General features: G+C 37.4%; 1 protein-coding gene across 1 annotated transcript; it reads left to right on the top strand.

Annotated features, from left to right (window-relative positions):
* Positions 1-8,952: 8,952 nt before the first annotated feature.
* Positions 8,953-22,834, top strand: LOC138883870 (uncharacterized). The gene is made up of 5 exons (XM_070164588.1): positions 8,953-9,095; positions 9,615-9,792; positions 9,894-10,115; positions 21,851-22,282; positions 22,751-22,834. Exons 1-5 carry the CDS (start codon positions 8,953-8,955, stop codon positions 22,832-22,834), a joined length of 1,059 nt encoding a protein of 352 aa, XP_070020689.1.

The raw sequence follows: 22,834 nt of genomic DNA, 5'->3' as shown, positions 1-22,834 counted from the left end.
TGCAAATGCGAAGGTAGCAAAAATTCTCAGGGTTCGCAATTGCGAACCCTTGGTCATAATTACGACATCTGCACCTGATAAGTGGGATTTTTTACGGGATTTTATCCATTTTTCAAATTCTTTCAAACCCTAAACTCTTTTGGGCGATTTTCCAAAGAAAGATTCTTCTCCAAATCATTAGTAAGTAATTTCTAACTTATTTTCTTCAATCTATAGCATCTTTCTACATGATTTTATCTCAAAATCAAGGGTTTTTCATGGGAAATTGGGTGTTTTTGGGTAGAAGTTAGGATTTTCAAATTTTGGAGATTTGGACCTTGATTTGAGGTCCGATTTCAAAACTAATTACATATTTGAGTTCGTGAGTGAATGGGTGATTGGGTTTTGGCTCGAACTTCGGGTTTTGACCAAGCGGGCCCGGGGTTGATTTTTGACTTTTTGGGGGAAACATTTGAGAATTCATATTCATGCATTAGAATTGGTTTATTTAGCATTTATTGATGTTATTAAATTAATTATGGTTAGATACGATTGAATTGGTGGTGGAATCGAGAGGTAAAGCGGTGGTTGAGCGTTGAATTATCCGTTGGCTTGGGGTAAGTGTTTGGTCTAACCTTGACTTGAGGGAATAAGAATCCCCGACTTATTTGCTATGTGAAATTTCATGTGTGTGGCGTATAGGTGTGGTGACGAGTACCTATGCGCCACCAAAATTATCATGTTTAGCTGTTTCCCTTCCCCGTTTCCTATTATATCATTCCTCATCTTAATTGTTGCCTGCTTAACTGTTCTACGCTTTAATTGTTATTTGCCATAAATGTCTCCATGCCTAATTGCTTTATATTAATTGTTGTCCTCGTACTTGGAGTGTCTAATTGTTTCATGGGTCCGTTTAGTTATTATTAGCTTGTGTTGAGTTGTTGGTGCCTTATGATGCACTTTGGTTGGTCTTGCTATTTAGCCTTCGTGGGTGAAGTCCGTAATCGTAGTGATAACCCCTTTATTCGAGTTGAAGTGTAGAAATGTGAAAATTGAGTCAACTTGTGAAATTCTTGGTATTTTCTCTTTGTGATTGATGTTGATATATTTATATGTTGGGATCGGGTTGTACACCACAACAAGGAGTAATAAGGGAGGATAGGTGAGATCGGGTTGTGCGCCGCAATAAGGAGGAATAAGGGAGAATGTTGATATTGTTGTTGTTGAATATTGATACTGTTATTGTTGGATTTGTGATACTACTGTCGTTTATATGGTAGGATCGGGATGCGCGCCACATCAGTTATGTTTCTGAGCATGTGTTTATGTTGAAAGTCTATTACTAAGATATTGAAAAACTCCTAAGGATTGGTTATAGCTGAAAAGTAGTAGTGGTACAGTTGGATTCCAGATTTATTTACTGTCAATTATTATTTATGTACATTCTATATTTCCTTTCCGTTTAGTATAAACTGTTGTAGGTTGTATTCCCCGCCGTAGCCTCGTCACTACTTTGTCGATGTTAGGCTCGACACTAACCAATACATGGGGTCGGTTGTACTGATACTGTACTCTTCACTTCCTGTGTAGCTTTTGGAGCTAGTGGTTGATTCGAGAGCGAGGGTGCTACCTTCAGTTCAGGAGACCCAAGGTAGTCCTGCAAGCGTCCGCAGGCCCTGGCGTCCCCTTCTATCTTTACTGTATTCTGTTTTTACTTTTCCTTCGAAACAGATGTATATTTTCTTTCAGATCATTATTTGTAGTAATCGTAGACAGTTCGTGAATTGTGACTCCAGTTCTAGGTAGATGTTATTTCGGATTCTGTTAATGTTCAAGTTAAGCTTTTAAATTGTTCTTCCGCATTTATTTCTGTTAATTCATCTTGTGTTGTCACTTATATCTAAAAGATAAAGGAAAAAGGTGTAATAAACTGTGACGTTGGCTTGCCTAGTGAGTTAAATGTTATGTGCCATCACGGCCTTGAAGGTGGGAAATTCGGGTCGTGACATAGTGTAATGTACTTATTATGTATTTTATACGTTGCAGGAAGTGATCTCGAGTTAAAAGATATTCGAGAGCAAAATCAAACAAGTTGGATCTTTGAAGTTTGAGTAAAATCCCAAAGGATTAAATGGGGATTGTCGTTCGAGGGTCGAGAGCCACATCTAAATGTCCAAACGTGAAGAAACGGGGTGCTCTATAAAACTTACACTGCCGCGCTGCTCCATGCGGCGCGACAGTGCTTTTTGCTGCTGTCCGTCAGAAGTTGCTCTCTAAACTTTTCCACTAGCGCCCCGCATGAGGCGGTGCATGGGGAGGCATGCCTGTGTGATTTTTTTAGAGTATTTTCTTATTTCAGCTTGGAAAAGATAATTTCGCCTGGGCTCACTCCTACAAGGTATAAATACACCAAAAAGATATATTTAAAGGGACTTTTGACCTTGGAAGCTTTGGGAGAGCATTAAAGTCTACAAGACACATGATTTTATTATCTTTCCAACAATTAAATACGGGAGTTTTGGATTGTAATATTAGATTGACACTTTCTTATTCTTTAACTTTTTTTGTGATGACTTCCTCCGTAATTATGGAGTAGTTTACCTTAGGGTTTGACATGATTTGGTGACTTGGTTATTGTTTATGGATTTGATTACTAGTTAATTGCTTGAATCTATTGGAAGAGATTTAACTCTAGTTGTGATTTTATTCATTATCTCGTTTAATCGAAAGAGAAGCATAATATTGAATATTATTGTAATGCATGCCTTAATTTATTTTGGTATTCCTTAAAGTAACCGAATGAGTTTTGTGATCTACCCCTTAAATTAAGATTGAGAAATATTCGAGAGAAGTTTCTCTTAGACCATTCTTACCAATAGATTCTTGCAAGTTTCATCGCACCTCACATTAGTTTATTTCAAAGATTTAGATTTAATCGAGAGAGGAGATTGAATCGGAAGCATAAGCTAATCACCTATTGAATTTGTGAGAATTGATAGAACCTCAAGAGTGAAATATAACAATATCATATACACAATAACAACCTTGCACCTATTATGTCAAAACCCTTATTCCTCACGTTGATAAGAAACCAACTCTGCGAATCTCTAATTCCTTGTTGTCAATTGTCAATTACTTTATTTTAGTAGTTAAATGTAGTTCATAATCATTTGACTCAAGTGTTAATCCTCCTGAATACTGAATAGCAATTAACCCAGAAATTATTCGAATATTGTTTAAATCCAATCACTGTGAAGACGATATTTTACTATACTATCTTTGATTAGCGAGCATCAATTTTGTGTTGTGTTTTTCGCTCGTCAACCCTTTTCTATTTATTATTATTTTTATGTTTTATCTTCTTTTTTTAAATACTTAGAATCTTTAAATTACTTTATTTATAGCTTGGTTGATACTGTAATGGTGAGAGGAAGCACGTTTAAACTATACAAACAGCTAAACATGAGACGAAAAAGAAAATGCAAACATAGTCACGTTGTACTTGGTAGGGTTCAATACATTTGATAAGATATTCTTTTTCGCATTTGTCTTTGCCATGGGTTGGCATTAATTAGTGTTTTACAGTAAGTAAAAATAAGCTAACAAAAGTGATAGAAAAGCTACGACTGCCAAAATCTTTTAACCAATGCTTTTGAAGGGTCAAGTAATTAAAACGGATGATAGCATTGGATCTACTCAATGATATTAGTTTTCGTAATGCATGAAATGGTATTAGCATCAAATGTCTTCCAAAACTTATGCGAGAAATAAGATGGTTTTCTAGAAACATTAAAATACACTATACAATACATTATTTATTGTGCATTAATTGGGCGAGACAGAGACTGAACTAGAATTTCACTAAAGAAAAAAAAAAGAGTATATATGAGTAAAGAAATTTAACATACAACGTATATATATAATTTTTATTTTATTTAACTATACAGTATAAATTTTCGACGAAAAAATGTAGTTGAACAATATTGGCTCTGCTTTAATTCGGCAGAACTATTCTCTTTGGTTTGCTTTTGAAGGTTTAGATTAGAGTCTGGTCGTGGAATAATTAGCTTAGTAGATTATCCTCCGAGGAAGTTAGGAGTGTAATCTCATTAACCTTATCAATCACCTCGCCCCTTCTCACAACCAACAACCCCATCTCTTCGTTTCAACTTTACCTTTTAAAAAATTACTCCTACTAATTAATTATGTGAATAGTGAGTAATTACATTTAAAAACCTTAATCCTAGTTACAATCCTAAACATTTTTAAACCTAAGAGACTCACAATTCACATAGAGGATCATTCCGGTGGTGGCAATGAATGTCACGACAACTATAATTTTATGTTCGGAGTTCGAAACTGAGATCTCTCTGATTAAAGATGAAAGAGCCCTATTCATTCTATCACTATTGCAATCGCACTATTAGGAAGACTAACAACTTGAATTAGTTGTTCGTTGGTTTGTGCCTAACAAGTAGCAACCCAAGAAGCGAGTACTCTGTTTTCCTCTAAAAAAAATCGTTAAAATGGCCCCTCACAAATGACGGTTAGGAATATAGTAGATATGCCATAGATCCAATTTCATATTTGATGATTTGAACATATTTTTGTAAACGTTATTCGATATAAAAATATATGGCATTCTTTTATCATAGTTATTATTAATTATTTGATTAATTTGATAAGGTCCTTGATTAAATTTTGAGACTTGTCATCATGATAGAGATCATGATAATAAGAGCAAAGTCTCTTACAATTTAATATAAATTGGTTCTTGATCGTAGGATTATTAATTTGGACATTAGTAATCTGATTAGATCAATATTTATGTGATCGTCTTTATGGGATAAAGATTAGTTGATCTCATTAACTAAATCACATAGATATATGATGCATATAGATATGATCATTGAACTGACTCATTGGATAATTCCTAATGGTTAGAATTACCATAAACTGTCAATAGGATATTCTCTTGAAGAATATGATGCAAGAATTTCCTTTGACCTGAGATCATCATGGTAATTAACAAGTTATTTGTTGTGCTTTAATACTAGACACCTATGGCCCTAGGGCGATAGTTGAAAGGATACTGGATACGATTGAATACTTGTAGACTTAGTGATTGATCAAGATGGAATCTGTCAACTCTTGGTAATGAGTTTAAGCTCCATGTTATCATGAATTATAAACGACCAAATTAAGACATTGGCTAGGGCAATTGAATGAAAGAAGGAAAGAGTTTCTTAGGTCATTCAATGGTCGATTATATTAGACATGAACACATAGTTGGTCGCCTATTAGGATTTGATAGTTGAACCATATCCTAGGGTGATCTAGAGCTATAAGGACAGAAGGAATTACTATATTATTCTTCTACTGGTTCTTGAGAGTAAATTGTATACTTCATGCTATCCGGTCGTTAAGGAGTGTTGCTAGACGCCACCCTTGATTAGTATATTGATGTGATCAATTTACTACCAGCTCAGTATTGAACCTATGGGGCCGCACACTAACGAGTGTTCTGATCTTTGCTAAAGGATTAATTACTTTAGTATTTGATAATTAAATTAAAGAATTTAATTAGTCAAATAAATAAATTATTAGTCCAAATAAAATATTATTATATTCTTTGCTAGCACAGAGGATATAATTAATATTGTGAACAAATTGAAGTTTTCTATTTGGATAGAAAAATAAATTATATCTCTTAGTTGAAATATATATGTGATATATATAATTAATATTTCATATAAGAATGTATATGAAATATGAATAAATTGTTAATAAAAAGTTGATGGAAACTTATTTGTGAAATCCAAGGGAGAAACTCAACAATAGCCAGATTTACAACTGGTCGTTCAAAAATAGTCCAGTTTCAAAAGTAATCGAAATTTAGCCACTTTTTATGTAAAGATAAATCTGAGCGAAAACACTGTTCAAAACCCGAAAAATATGCCAGTATATTATACTGGAGTTCCAGCATAAGTATGCTTGAACTCCAGCATATTATACTGGAGTTCCAGGATAAGTATGCTGGAACTCCAACATAATATGATGGAGTTCCAGCATAAATACACTAGAACCCCAGCATAATATACTGGAGTTCCAGCAAGTATAATTGTCAAGTATAATATACTGGAGTTTGGAGCACCGGTGCTCCAGTCTCCAGTATATTATACTGGAGTCAGCAAAGTATACCGGGCCAATATAATATGCTGGAGTTCAAACACAGGTGCACCGAACTCCAGTATATTATGCTGGACCGGTCTCTGTTGCAGCAAAATAGTGGCTATTTTTTATTGACTTCGTAAATGCTGGCTATTTTTGAATGACCAATCCGAAAACTGGCTATACCGTGCTATTTTTATGATTAGCACGGTATAGCCAGTTTTCGTACTAGTCATTCAAAAATATACAGCGTTTACGAAGTCAATGAAAAATAACCACTATTTTGCTGCAACAAAGATCGATCCAGCATAATATACTGAAGTTTGGTGCACCTGTGTATGAACTCTAGCATATTATGCTGGACCGGTATACTTTGCTGACTCCAGTATAATATACTGGAAATTGGAGCACCAGTGCTCCAAACTCCAGTATATTATACTGGATAATTATACTTGGTGGAACTCCAGTATATGATGTTGGAGTTCTAGTATACTTATGCTGAAACTCCATCATATTATGTTGGAGCTCCAGCATACTTATCCTGGAACTCCAGTATAATATGCTGGAGTTCAGGCATACTTATGCTGGAACTCCAGTATAATATACTGACGTATTTTCCGGGTTTTAAATAGTGTTTTCACTCAAATTACATGAAAAGTAGCTAAATTTCGAATACTTTTGAAATTGGGCTATTTTTGAACGACCAATTGCAAATCTGGCTATTTTTAAATTTTTCCCGAAATCCAATGTGAAATTGGATTCACATATTAAAGTCCATAAAGGACTAGCTGCCGCCGATGTGCATATGATCCCATTAGGAATGAGATAAAAAATTTCCAATAAAAACCTTTTACAAAGTCTATTTTTGGAACTAGACTTGTAGCCAAGGTAATTGACTACCTTAACTAATAGGAAAAGGTTTAGGTAATGTTATAAAAGGAGTAGTGAAAAAGTGTCGCAGGTGGTCTAGGAAAAATACACTTTGTGAAAGTGTGTGATTAAAAGGAGTTGTTTGAAGAAACTAAAAACTAAGAGATATTTTCTTGACAAGAAAATTAATTTTCTTGTCGCATTATTTGCTGGAGTTTTGAGAAACTTTTCAGCACAAGTTTTTCGTTCAATTTGTTCGCGGGTTTCATTGATCAAAGAGTTGATATCAAGGATCAGTCTCGGTGTGGATACGCATAGAGTCCTCGCACTATTGAAGAATTTGAAACGAGATTTTTTTCACCAGGTACGTCTTAGATCCGATCTATTAACATGTAAATAAATTTTAAATACGAAAAGATCTGCATAGGATTATTATTATCTTCCGCTGTATGCTACGAACACCTATACGCAATCCTTCAGTGGTATCAGAGTCATGGTTTCTTGTGTCTAAATTTTATTTACGAAATATTTTAAGATTATATTTTAAGAGTTCAAACCATAATACATGTGTCTTGTGCAATAGTCAAATTGTTTGAATACATATGGATTGATATTACTTTATTGTGAATAAAATATGCATTCATATAAGTTAAACTATTGAGAAGTTCGTAACTTGAGTTTGAAATTTTGTATTGGATACGATTGTAACCTATAATAAGTTATTAGATTCTACTGTTATTTTAATTGTTATTAGTTCATGAGATGTTAATTAATAATAATATTCTGTCATGGATTATTTTTTTGTGATATATGTGATATATAAGATAAACATGTTAGAAGATGTTGAATTTCGTTTTTATGTCACGTGCTTGTTCATTATATAATTTTGAATTATTTATTACATGTGATGTAAATTATTTTAGGACTAAGCATGTAGACAATTTGAACTAACTTCACATGCTATAAAAGATTTGATCTTCATGTTATTAAAAACTGTTTTAGTAACAATTCCCTCTTACTAAAATTTGAGTTCTTAAATAATAAAATATAAGATATTTTATTATAGATCCATCCATCAAAGTAAATAATTTTACTTATTTCTTGTTTATAAGGAGCGGCCTGACTACCAGGAGACTTATAGTTCAAGAATATGTTAAAATTATTTGTTGTATTAGATGCATGGATTGAAAGAATTATTCAATTTTTACTAGATGCCTGGACTACCCGGGGAGTATAAAATTTAATAAGTTCTTTGCTATCATGATTGTTGAACTCAACTATGCCAATAGGATCGACCTGACTACCAATGGACTATTTGACATAGAGCTATTTAAGGAAATTGTATGGGGATACAGTTGGTAAGAGTACCTACTTTTAAAATATATGTGAGAAACGACTTGACTTCCAAGGGCTCATACATATTGTTAAAGGATTCCTTTACTCCACTAATAGAAATAAAGATTTCGTAAACTATAATGAGGGTAAATAGTTTAAAATAATTAGTGAAAATATCATTTAGATAAAGTCCATGTCTTTATGATATATGCAAATATGTTCTTATATTATTGCCTTTTCTTTTCTATATTTTAGATTTCTCAATATGTCTGTTATATCACTGTGTGAAATACTTGAGACCAACAAGTTGGCAGGACCAAACTTTGATGACTGGTATAGAAATTTGAGAATTATTCTCATGTATGAAAAGCTCATTGAAGTGATCGATAAGCCTGCAAAGATAACCCCACCAGAGAATGATGTTCAAGGCACCAAGGTTTATCAAAAACATTTGGAAAACTGCCTTGCTATTAAACACATCATTCTCGCTTCTACGAGTTCTGAACTCCATAGGAAACATCAGAATATGGATTCAACTGCAATCATTGAATATCTTAATAAGATGGTTGATACACAGTTGAACCCCTTGTCAATGATATGATTGTTCTTATCGAAGAACACGAGAAGTTGGGGGACAAGCTTGGTAAAGAGCTTTCTAAAGATTTGATCTTGCGGTCAGTATATGATGCTGAATGTTTTCACTGTAAGAAGAAAGGTCATTGGAAGAGAAGCTGCAAGGAGTATCTTGCAACTCTAAAGGACAAAAACAAAGTGAGCATTAATGAAAAATGTTTTCAAGGTTTCTTTAGCTACTACTAATTGTTCACTGTGTGTATTAGATACTGGCAGTGGTTATAACATCTAAAATATGTTGTAAGGGTTCAAGATAAGTAGGAAACTAAAGAAATGAGAAGTTAATCTACAAGTTGGAAGTGGTGCAAAAATTGCGGTCGTAGCTGTAGGATCAATTTCTTTAATAATGCCTACGGGAAAAGTACTTATGTTGGATGATTGTTATTACGTTCCTAAATTTGTTTCGAACATAATTTCAGCTTCTATGTTAGACAAACATGGTTTTCGCATTATTATAGGGAATGGTATTTGCTCTATAATTATGGTGATAATTTATATGTGAATGGCTATCTCCAACATGATGTTTATGTCTTACCTAATGTGAATGCTAATTCGATTATGCATGTTTCAAGTCTTAAGAGGAAAAGATATGATCATGTAAATCATATATACCTTTGACATTGTAGGCTTGGTCATATTGGAGAGAAAAGAATTAACAAGTTGTACAAAGAAGGGTACCTTGACAAGTATGATTTTGAATCATATCCAACTTGTGAATCTTGTCTCAAAGGAAAAATGACCAAATCTCCATTTACTGGAATTGGAGAAGGACCTTCTGAATTATTGGGACTAATTCATACAGATGTTTGTGGGCCCATGAAATTCAAGCTAGAGGTGGATATTCTTACTTCATCACCTTCACTGATGATATGTCAAGATATAGATTTGTGTATCTTATGAAACAGAAGTCTGAATCTTTTGAAATGTTCAAAAGGTTCCGTAGTGAAGTTGAGAAGAAGAATGGTAAAAGTATCAAAATACTAAGGTCTGATAGATGTGGAGAATATTTTAGTGAAGATTTTACCAGATATCTCAAAGAGAATGAGATTCTCTCACAGTGGACACCTCTAGGAACACCACAACACAATGGTGTATCTGAAAGGAGAAATCGAACCTTATTAGATATGGTGAGATCTATGATGAGGTTCAGTGATCTTCCAATAAATTTATGGGGATATGCTTTGGAAGCAGCAACATACTTACTTAATAAAGTTTCCACTAAGTCAGTCTCTACAACACCATATGAGATATGGAAAGGATGTAAGCCTAACCTTAAACATATTAAAGTTTGGGGTTGTCCAGCTTATGTTAAGAGACTACAGTCTGATAAACTTGACTCAAGATCTGATAAGTGTAGGTTCATTGGGTATCCCAAGAAAACAATGGGATATTATTTCTATCACCCTTCTGACCATAAAGTATTTGTGGAAATAGGAGCAACCTTTTTAAAAAGGGAATTTCTTTTAGAAGGAAATTATAATGGAGAAATAGAACTTAATGAAGTTCAAGAAACTAATGAATCAACACAAGGTAAAGATCATGAGACCCAAGTTGAAGAACCTTTATTGGATGTTTTGAAGTTACCAAGGAAGTTGCCATCTTCAACGGTTGAAGTTCAAGAACTAAAGAAGTTCAAGAACAGGTTAATGAACCAGTTCCAATCCAAATTGAACAACAACCAATTCCAGCACAAGGTGAACATGTTGTATAAGTACCTCTTAGAAGGTCTACACGAGAACGTCATGTACCAACTAGATTAAATTTAATGGTACAAAATGATGTATAAAATGAGGTTGATCATAATGATGATGACCCTAAGACCTATGAAGGGGCTATACAAAGTTCTGATTATGAGAAATGGCTAAAGGCCATGGAATCCAAAATGGAATCCATGAAGGAAAATAAAGTATGGACTTTAGTTGAACCTTCAAAGGATATAAAACCTATAGGTTGTAAATGGGTTTTTAAGAAAAATATTGGAGCATACGGAAAGGTGGAGACCTATAAAGCCCGTCTTGTTGCCAAGGGATATCGTCAGAAAGAAGGAGTCGACTATGACGAGACTTTATCTCCCGTGGCAATGCTCAAATCAATTTGGATTTTGCTTGCTATAGCAGCATACTATGATTATGAAATATGGCAAATGGATATGAAAACAACCTTCCTTAATGGTGAGCTAGAAGAGGATGTGTACATGACACAACCTGAAGGTTTCACATCTTCGTCTAATCATAATAAAATTTGCAAGCTACTGTCACGACCCAAACCCCGCTCCAGTCGTGATGTCGCCTCTCGTGAAGACAAGGCCAGCCAACAAACCCATATCGCCTTTTCAAAAATATTTAAACATTAATAAACAGTTTAAATATGATTTAATGATATAATTAACGGAAGCACAACCCGACATAGCCCTACCCGGGGTGTCACAAGTCACGAGCATCTACTAGGGTATAAATACAACTGAAAGCCTGGAGTGTGCAAATACAGACTAATGAAATAAGGAGAGAGAAAAGTAGTGCTGCGAACGCCGGCAGCTACCTTGCTAAACCCTGATGACTCTGCCTCCGATCAGCCAAAACATACCTGAATCTGCACACAAGGTGCAGGGAATAATGTGAGTACTCCGACTCAGTGAGTAATAATAATAAATAAAGACTGAAGGAAAGAAATCACGCAAAAACCCAAGGTATTCCATACTGAAGCAGTAAAATCACTTTAAATAGTAAAGTAGTGAGAAATCAAGTGAAAATCCGTTTTTTTTCAAAAGTAAAGCAAGTAGTTTACGAGTGAGTAACAAAAATAATAGAAATGTAAACAGCCCCTCGGGCAAAACATGTACAACAAACCGCCCCTCGGGCATAATATCAATAGAACCAGCCCCTCGGGCTCAATATCAAAACAGTGCCAGCCCCTCGGGCTCAATATCAGAACAGTAACAGCCCCTCGGGCTCAATATCAGAACAGTAACAGCCTCTCAGGCTTAATATCATATCAGTAACAGCCCCTCGGGCTCACTCTCACAATAGTATCAGCCCCTCGGGCTACCTCACAATCACTGATATCAGTCCCTCGGGCATAGTATCAATCACTTAGAACAATGGGTACCCGCGCTCACTGTGGGTGTGCAAACTCCGGAGGGGCCCCTTACGGCCCAAGCGTTATATCAAGCCACCTCATGGCATCATCACTCAGCATATCCTCACATCACTCAAGCCACCGCGTGGCATATAAAGTATCTCAGGCCCTCGGCCTCATATCACTCGGCCTCACATCACTCAAGCCACCTCGTGGCATAAATAGTATCTCAGGCCCTTGGCCTCACATCACTCAAGCCACCTCGTGACTTAATTAGTATCTCAGTCCCTCGGCCTCATATCACTCAGCATATCTTCACATATGGCCATCGGCCTCACTCAGTCCGGAAATCATCATAAGCCCCTCGGACATTTGTAAAACAGTAGTTCTCAGCCCAAAATACCATTTAGAAATATCATTTGAGTTTTCAAATCTGCATAAAAGCAGCTGAGTTTGTAAAACAATAATTATCAACATGACTGAATTTAAATATAAGTCAAAACAATGAGGAAATAGTGATAAAAATTCCCAAAGGATTCAAATAATTGGTACGAAGCCCAAGTATGGCAATCAGCCCAAATCATGATGATAACAAATAAGTTTCAATCAAATATGCGGTAAAATCATCAATAGGGATGGACCAAGTCACAATCCCCGGTAGTAAAAGACCCCGCGCTCATCATCCAGCACGTGTCTCACCTCAATATAGCATTACGATGTGCAAATCCGGGGTTTCAAACCCTCAGGACATCATTTACAATCATTACTCACCTCGAACCGGCTAATCCTCTAGTTCGCGATGCCTTTGTCTCTGAAATCGACCTCCGAATGCCTCGAATCTAGCCACAATAATTCGATTCAGTTAATAAAAATTATAGGAATTAATTCCATATGAAATTCTATATTTTCCATTAAAAATCCGAAATTGCACTCAAAATTCGTCTGTGGGGCCCACGTCTCGGAAACCGACAAAAATTATGGAATATGAAACCTCATCCAACCACGAGTCCTACCATACCAATTTTACTAAAATCCGATATCAACTCGACCCTCAAATCTTCAAATTAAACCAAGAGGGTTTTCAAGATTTTCCCAACTAAAATCACCAATTAAATGCCAAAACTAGTAATAGATTCGGGTAATCTAACCAAAATTAAGTTAAGAACACTTACCCCATTGTTTTCTCTAAAAATCTCCCGAAAATTGTCTCTCCCCGAGCTCCAATTTGGTAAAAATGGAAAATGGGACAGAACTCAACATTCTGTCCAGAATTTCCGTGGTTACTGTTCACGCATTTTACTGTTCATGGGGACTGTTCATGGGGACTGTATACGGGGTACTGTGCATATGTACTGTACACAGATATTGTTCATGTTTACTGTACATGGTACTGTACACGGATACTGTACACGCAGGTGCGGTTACTGTTCACACGTGCGAAAAATGCAAAAACTGCCCAGAAAATTGCAGCAGCTTTTCTTTTCACTAAAAAGGCTCTAACTCCATTATACCAGCTCGGAATTCGATGATTCTTGTTCCTATGAGTCACAAATAATAATACGAACATAGCCCTTCAGTCGAAACTCAATTCGGAGCTCATTTGCTCAGTTCAATACCCATTTCGCTCGTTAAACAATTAACTCATGTTTCGTGTCAAAAACCCAATCGCGACTTAATGAAATTAGACCAAACATTCCAGATCAGTCCTATAATTCATTATCAAAATTTCGGAAGTCTCAAAATCAAATTTCGATCTCTAGAACTAAAAATGGACCTTTGGATCATTACATGCTTATGCTCAAAATGGCAAAATCTTCCAAAAACTCTTCCAAAACATATCCGAGCCTCATGGGACCCCGATAAAACATGCCAACACACCCCATAACATAATTCAAACTTGTTCCAACCTTCAGAATGCTCAAAACAACATCAAAACATCAAATCACCCTCGGATTCAAGCCTAAGAATTCCAAAACTTTCGAAATCCGAATTCGATCAAAAAGTCGACCAAACGACGTCCAAATGACCTGAAATTTTGCACACACATCACAAATGACATAACGAAGCTACATAAACTCTCGGAATTCCATTCCGACCCTCAGATCAAAATCTCACCTATCAACCGGAATTTGCCAAAATATTAACTTAGCCAATTCAAGCCAAATCCTTCCACGGACTTCCAAAATGCATTCCGATCGCGCTCCTAAGTCATAAATTACCCAACGAAGCTATCCAAATCATAAAATTTCCGATCCGAACTCATATAAAAATAAGTCAACTTTTAGTCAAACCTTTCAAATTCAAAGCTTTCAACTGAGACTGTTCCTTCAAATTCATTGTGATTTTTCCTGAAAACCAAAACCAACGATCTACATCAGTCATAATACGTTACACGGGGCAATTCATGCCCGGGAACTGGCGATCAAAGTGCAAAAGTTCAAAACGACCGGTCGGGTCGTTACATCCTCCCCCACTTAAACACACGTTCGTCCTCGAACGTACTTAGAGCTGTTCTAAAAGCCCACCAATCGCTGAATAACCTTACCATGCATATAGTCGGGGGTGATCCCACGTCACCCTATCTCATATAGGTCTGATAACACCATTTAACTAAAATTACACAATCCAATCTAGCCCATAAACCATAGAACCACATTTTCACTTCTGAAACCATCAATACGATCAAAACATCACACCTATACTTTGAATAGACCCGAACTAGCTGTAGTAACCCATGCCTGCAACCTCGGGAGCAATCCCATGATATACCATATAACTCTAACGCTCGCAGCAATAACTTCTATTCACAACAGCTGCCCATAACAACCAAATACCGATAGAAAACCTCTTATTAGCTAAAGTCTCATTCTAACACTTTCATATACTGCCAACGATAAATGAAACACGCAATAAACCATAACAATTTCTCAGATCAACCATTCATGAAGCTATTTCTCCTCTGGCAATTACCATATCAATTTTTTTTTTGAACCGAACCTCGATGTTTACCCATCAAACATGCTGAAATCAAATCCGTTTATTTTCATTAATGATCCCAACGATCTCCTCTGACCCAACACACTACCCTGGTGACATGTCACACCAATAGAGGCATAAGCCACATCTAGCATAATACGCGCACCAATAAGCAACGGTCCGAACATACTCAAATCATGAAAATGAGTCAAATGAAAGAGTTGTACCTCAAGCTCACCAGTACCACCACAACGCAGGGCTGAGAACCCGTATCACATCATAGAATAGGACACACGAATCTAACCCGCAAGGTCATATCTCCACATTGCTTCGCTACAATGCGCGATCCTATCCAAACACTGCTCCGCATGGGACACCTCAAGTCACTATGCTCGAAATTGACAACCACGCACAATTTGACATCTGGAACCAAAGCAAATCATTACCCCAATGGTGAAACAAGTAACATATACCACGCAAACCCGATAGGACGTAACCGTTACACCATTCACCGAGCAACACCCGATTACTCTTCCCGCTCAACTTCCACTATGAACCCCATTAGAACCGCACCATATGTGCCCATAACCAATAAATCATAATGTCTCGCAACATAGAAAGGCAACTCATAGATCTCCCCAGATCACTAATAAGCTCAATAACATTCGAATCAACATATCCCTCAACAATACAATTCGAGGCCAACCAATCCGACTCGAGCTAGAACACGCATCCACATTGGCCTGCCAACAAACTCCTTACCAAGGAAGCCTAAAGTTGCTCCTTCAAATACCATAACTCATGCTGGAGCCATACGATACGGTGCCCGACATCACATAAATACCAAAATCCACAACCTCGCCCGACGACATGCCCGACCACAAGAAACGCTTTTGGAAAGTCCCTCAACACCAGAACTGAATCAATGGTAGAAACCTCTGCACTGACATCCATCACGAAGGCCCAATTAAGAAAAGAAATCCTTCCCAGTCGTCCACTGGGTCTATGAAATATAAACCACTCCACTAGAACATAACCCGACACACATTGCCACTCAACCTTTGGCATTTCCAACCTAGCCCATAATGCAATAGTCTAGAATAACCCAACACTGAGACGATCAGTCTAAATCCCCAACATCACATCCAAATCTAACATACCAAGCAAAGAAATATCCACTCGGGCCTCCAAATCTCGGTAGTCACTAAACAGTGCTGATACACACGATCTACAATCACAACATAGCCTATATAAGAGAACTTCCATCTCCACGTCCATACGACACATGAATCACCAAATCCTATCCCAATTTCACCGTCCGAATATATGCCACACCTACAATACCCAATCATTCTACTATAGATACTCTAAAATTTTCCTGTGCCACCAAGCAAACCTGAATATCACCAGTCGATCTAAAAAGAAGGTGCCGCAATACTACCGAAGTGCTATCAACTTAATAACATTGCCTTTTTACTAAAACATAGACTCTCGTCAAATCATTTCAAATTAGCAGTACCATTTCCTTAATCATCTGAGGCTACCCGCTGCCTAAGAGTTTTATGAACTTCCTTTCAGAACTGAACTGTAACTCATCTAGCCAAGAACTTCCATTGATCCTATCTAGAAGAAAAATCATTACATATCCTATGCTTCTCACACTCGGAGAAATTGCACCTCTCTAACCACGGTAGAAATCAATAAGAACTCTCCCAATTCCATTTGCACAAATTCAACTGCCAGGACTGAATCCTTCTAACTAGACCAAGCTAAACAAGCCATCAAAACCCAAGAGCATTGTTGCAAAATAGCTGTAGGAACTCATTACCTCGAACACACATAAGAAATTAATCATATCCTTACCATACCGATTTGGTCTACTATCAAGATACCCCATCTATCTAAATTCCTTCTAATTCATCTTCAACTTAATATTCCTTCTTGTTGTAGCACCACAATTTCCTCAACCTAGGCTTATCACATGAAACCCAAGCATAAAGCTACGCCGTCTAGGGCTCCTAAGCCGCTGAATACTCTTTAAGTTTTCCCCAAAGCCATTACCTTCACCTTCCCGATACTGATATATAGAATCCCATAGAAAATACCACAAGTCTTGCCATCTTCCACTGAAAACTCAGTTTCTATCCATAAGTACAACTTAGAAGCCTCCAATTATTACATGTAGAGTTTTGAACACAATAGGACCATTCTCTAGAGTCATCCACACTACTCAAACCGTAGTTAGATTGATTAAATGAACCGAACAACATGTGCTTCATTAGCACTCCGACACTGCAGAATGTGACCTCATTCCAATATAACCAAGCAACTTCTTGCCCTATGCACCGAGCATTCCTTACCAACCATAACTCAAGTCATTCCCCGATTCTCGTACACCCATAAAGCATAACATAGCCTTTATTGAAATTTCCTTTACTCGAGCCATAACTGATTCACAAATGCGCCTCGAACTGGGACCATTAGAGCACATAACCGTGCAATCAACTATTCAATAGCGGACTCCCCCACTTGCTCAAAGCCATAGGTCAAACACGCACCATAACTCATAACGCATACGTTTTATTGTTGCCATAATACCATAGTGAGATTAACTTAATCTTTCATAAGCTCGTGGAACACAGACCATCTGGTACTTCATATCTTCTACAAATCTCGTATTTACTCTCATAACAATTAAACCCACTCTCTTAAGCGACCCAAATTAAATTCACATATATATTTCACTTGTAAATGGGATCTTCTAACAGACAACATAAAGATCACACAACTCCAGAACACTTTGCAGGAGAAAACCCACTTGCTTCGCCTTAACTAACATTTATGTATACCTTCCACCATCATAAACTGAACGCAGTCACTTAGCCTTCCTAAGTCTGAACTCATACCGCAACATGATTTTTTTTTTACTTCACTCACAACTGGAAAACATGAAAAGATTCTTCACACGCTTATAACTCGGGGCTATACCTCGAATCAAGATGGAATTCAAGCACCTAATAGTTCTTCTATCCTCCAGCAAACCCTTCTTGTCATTTCCAAATCATATGAATACATCTCGTTGTACTAACATACTCATAACATAGTTACTCAACCGTCACTTCCACTAATAGGGACAATATCGAACATATAAGTTCAAAACACTTGCTTACATAATCAGCACCTCGGTGCTCAAGCCATAGGCAAATATCCGGCATCAAGTCCTTTAGACTGGCCCAAAATCAACTTACAGAGATCACACATCGCCCCTCGATCGGGAAATCACAAACCATCAAGGCACATCAGATACTGAGCGCTCATGCACGCATACGAACGCGTGGAAGGAATTCAAAGAGTTACATTTCAAGCTGAATCAAAGGACGCACGATAAGAATTCAAGAATGTGAAGTTTTCCTAAAGGTTCTGTAGCCTCTCGAGGATAAATATAGATGTCTCTGTACCGATCCGCGAGACTCTACTAAACCTGCTCATGACTCGTGAGACCTAAGTAACCTAGGCTCTCATACCAACTTGTCACGACCCAAACCCCACTCCATTCGTGATGGCGCCTCTCGTGAAGACAAGGCCAGCCAACAAACCCATATCGCCTTTTCAAAAATAGTTAAACATTAATAAACAATTTAAATATGATTTAATGATATAATTAACGGAAGCACAACCCGACACAGCCCTAACTGGGGTGTCACAAGTCACGAGCATCTACTAGGGCATAAATACAACTGAAAGCCTGGAGTGTACAAATACAGACTAATGAAATGAGGAGAGAGAAAAATAGTGCTGTGAATGCCGGCAGTTACCTTGCTAAACCCTAATGACTCTGCCTCCAATCAGCCAAACATACCTGAATCTTCACACAAGGTGCACGGAGTAATGTGAGTACTCTGACTTAGTGAGTAATAATAATAAATAAAGACTGAAGGCAAGAAATCACGCAAAAACCCAAGGTATTCCATACTGAAGCAGTAAAATAACTTTAAACAGTAAAGCAGTGAGAAATCAAGTGAAAATCCCTTTTTTTTCCAACAAGTAAAGCAAGTAGTTTACAAGTGAGTAACAAAAATGATAGAAATATAAACAGCCCTCGGGCAAAACATGTACAACAAACCGCCCCTCGGGCATAATATCAACAGAACCAGCCCCTCGGGCTCAATATCAGAACAGTGCCAGACCCTCGGGCTCAATATCAGAACAATAACAGCCCCTCGGGCTCAATATCAGAACAGTAACAGCCCCTCAGGCTCAATATCAGATCAGTAACGGCCCCTCGGGCTCACTCTCAGAATAGTATTAGCCCCTCGGGCTACCTCACAATCACTCATATCAGCCCCTCGGGTATTGTATCAATCACTCAGAACAATGGGTACTCGCGTTCACTGTGGGTGTGCAGACTCCGAATGGGCCCCTTACGGCCCAAGCGCTATATCAAGCCACCTCGTGGCATCATCACTCCGCATATCCTCGCATCACTCAAGCCACCGCGTGGCATATAAAGTATCTCAGGCCCTCGGCCTCATATCACTCGGCCTCACATCACTCAAGCCACCTCGTGGCATAAATAGTATCTCAGGCCCTCGACCTCATATCACTCAGCATATCCTCACATATGGCCCTCGGCCTCACTCAGTCTCGAAATCATCATAAGCCCCTCGAGCATTTGTAAAATAGTAGTTCTCAGCCCAAAATACCATTTAGAAATATCATTTGAGTTTTCAAATCTGCATAAAAGCGGCTGAGTTTGTAAAACAATAATTATCAACAGGACTGAGTTTAAATATAGGTCAAAACAGTGAGGAAATAGTATAAAAATTTCCAAAGGATTCAAATAATTGGCACGAAACCCAAGTATGGCAATCAGCCCAAATCATGATGATATAAGTTTCAATCAAATATGCGGTAAAATCATCAATAAGGATGGACCAAGTCACAATCCCCGGTAGTAAAAGACCATGCGTTCATCATCCAGCGCGTGCCTCACCTCAATATAGCACTACGATGTGCAAATCCGGGGTTTCAAATCCTCAGGACATTATTTACAATCATTACTCACCTCGAACCGGCTAATCCTCTAGTTCGCGATGCCTTTGTCTCTCAAATCAACCTCAGAATGCCTCGAATCTAGCCATAATAATTCAATTCAATTAATAAAAAATTATAGGAATTAATTCCATATGAAATTCTATATTTTCCATTAAAAATCCGAAATTGCACTCAAAATTCGCCCGTGGGGCCAATGTCTCGGAACCCGACAAAATTACGGAATATGAAACCTCATCCAACCACGAGTCCAACCATACCAATTTTACTAAAATCCGACATCAACTCGACCCTCAAATCTTCAAATTAAACCAAGAGGGTTTTCAAGATTTTCCCAACTAAAATCACCAATTAACTGCCAAAACTAGTAATAGATTCGGCTAATCTAACCAAAATTAAATTAAGAACACTTACCCCGTGGTTTTCTCTGAAAATCTCTCGAAAATTGCCTCTCCCCGAGCTCCAATTTGGTAAAAATGGAAAATATTGTTCACACATTTTACTATTCATGGATACTGTTCATGGGTACTGTATACAGGGGTACTGTTCACGGATACTGTTCATGTTTACTGTATATGGTACTGTACACGGATATTGTTCACGCAGGTGCGGTTTCTGTTCACACGTGCAAAAAATGCAGAAACTGCCCAGAAAATTGTAGCAGTTTTTCTTTTCACTAAAAAGGCTATAACTCCATCATACGAACTCGGAATTCGATGATTCTTGTTCCTATGAGTCAAAAATAATAATACGAACATATCCCTTCAGTCAAAACTCAATTCGGAGCTCATTTGCTCAGTTTAATACCCATTTCCCTCGTTAAACAATTAACTCAAGTTTTGTGTCAAAAAACCAATTGCGACTTGATGAAATTAGACCAAACTTTCCAGATCAGTCCTATAATTCATTATCAAAATTTAGGAAGTCTCGAAATCAAATTTCTATCTCTAGAACTAAAAATGGACCTTTGGATCATTACATTCTTATGCTCAAAACGGCAAAATCTTCCAAAAACTCTTCCAAAACATATCCGAGCCTTATGGGACCCCGAACAAACATGCCAACACACCCCATAACATAATTCAAACTTGTTCCAACCTTTGGAACGCTCAAAACATCAAATCACCCTCGGATTCAAGCCTAAGAATTCTAAAACTTCCGAAATTCGAATTTTATCAAAAGACCAAACGACGTCCAAATGACCTGAAATTTTGTACACATATCACAAATGACATAACAAAGCTACAACAACTCTCGGAATTCCATTCCGACCCTCGGATCAAAATCTCACCTATCAACCGGAATTTGCCAAAATATTAACTTTGCCAATTCAAGCCAAATCCTTCCACGGACTTCCAAAATGCATTCCAATCGCGCTTCTAAGTCATAAATCACCCATCAAAGCTATCCAAATCATAAAATTTCTGATCCGAGCTCATATACAAATAATTTAACTCTTAGTCAAACCTTTCAAATTCAAAGCTTTCAACTGAGACTGTTCTTTCAAATTCATTCTGATTTTTCCTGAAAACCAAAACCAACGATCTACATCAGTCATAATACATTACACGGGGCAAGTCATACCTGGGAACTGGGGATCAAAGTGCAAAAGTTCAAAACGACCGGTCGGGTTGTTACAGCTACAAAGATCTATTTATGGACTAAAGCAAGCTTCTCGAAGTTGGAATATTTGCTTTAACAAGACAATTGAAAGTTCAATTTTGTTAGATGCGAAGAAGAACCTTGTGTGTACAAAAAGGTTAGTGGGAGCACAATTATATTCTTAGTGTTGTATGCTGATGATATATTGCTCATAGAGAATGACATACCGGCATTGCAAAATACCAAGATTTGGCTATCTGAACAGTTCTCCATGAAAGACTTGGGAGAAGCAGCTTATATATTAAGAATAAAGATCTATAGAGATAGATCGATGAAGCTGCTTAGACTTTCCCAGTCTTTGTACATTGATACCATCTTAAAGAGGTATAATATGGATAATTCCAAAAGAGGCTATCTACCGATAGGCACTGGAATTACTCTCAGTAGGGAGGATTGTCCTAAAACATCTGAAGAGAAAGAACGCATTAGTAGGATCCCGTACGCTAGTGCAGTGGGAGATATCATGTATACCATGACATGTACACGTCCTGATGTGGCTTATGCACTTGGAGTGACTAGCCGATATCCGGCAAATCCTGGTGAGGACCATTGGAAGGTGGTGAAGACCATTCTTAAGTACTTAAGAAGGACTAAAGACCAATTCCTCATCTATGGAAATTCTGAGTTGAAACTTGAAGGTTATACTGATGCAAGTTTCTCTTCAGATAGAGATGATAGTAAATCTATTTCTGGTTATGTATTCACCTTAAATGGTGGTGTAGTGAGTTGGAAAAGTTCCAAACAAGCTACAGTAGTTGATTCAGTGACTGAAGCAGAATATATAGCAGCTAGTGAAACTGCTAAGGAAGCTGTATGGATGAAAAATTTCTTAACTGAACTTGGTGTGGTTCCTTCGATAGAAGGTGCAATTCCATTGTTGTGTGACAACACTGGAGCCATTGCTCAAGCAAAAGAACCAAAATCACACCAAAAATCCAAACACGTTCTGCCAAGGGATCACTTGATAAGAGAAATCATTGGACGTGGAGATGTCTAGATTCAAAAGGTTGATGGAAAGGAAAATGCTCCATACCCATTCACTAAAGCTCTTGGTGCAAAGGAGTTTGACAAGCGCAAGTGA

Source organism: Nicotiana sylvestris, chromosome 12 (assembly GCF_000393655.2).
Source record: "Nicotiana sylvestris chromosome 12, ASM39365v2, whole genome shotgun sequence".
NCBI lineage: Eukaryota > Viridiplantae > Streptophyta > Magnoliopsida > Solanales > Solanaceae > Nicotiana > Nicotiana sylvestris.
The sequence above is the reverse complement of the archived record's forward strand: the minus strand, read 5'-3'. Positions and strand labels throughout refer to the sequence as shown.

Bases quoted from the DNA above. Each gene is read 5' to 3' on its own strand.
- LOC138883870 (XM_070164588.1), top strand. From the start codon at position 8,953: ATGATTGTTCTTATCGAAGAACACGAGAAGTTGGGGGACAAGCTTGGT. The intron at 9,096-9,614 runs GTATCTTGCAAC...TTGACATTGTAG, and splicing joins TGGAAGAGAAGCTGCAAGGA to GCTTGGTCATATTGGAGAGA. The intron at 10,116-21,850 runs GTGAGATCTATG...GTGTACAAAAAG, and splicing joins ATCGAACCTTATTAGATATG to GTTAGTGGGAGCACAATTAT.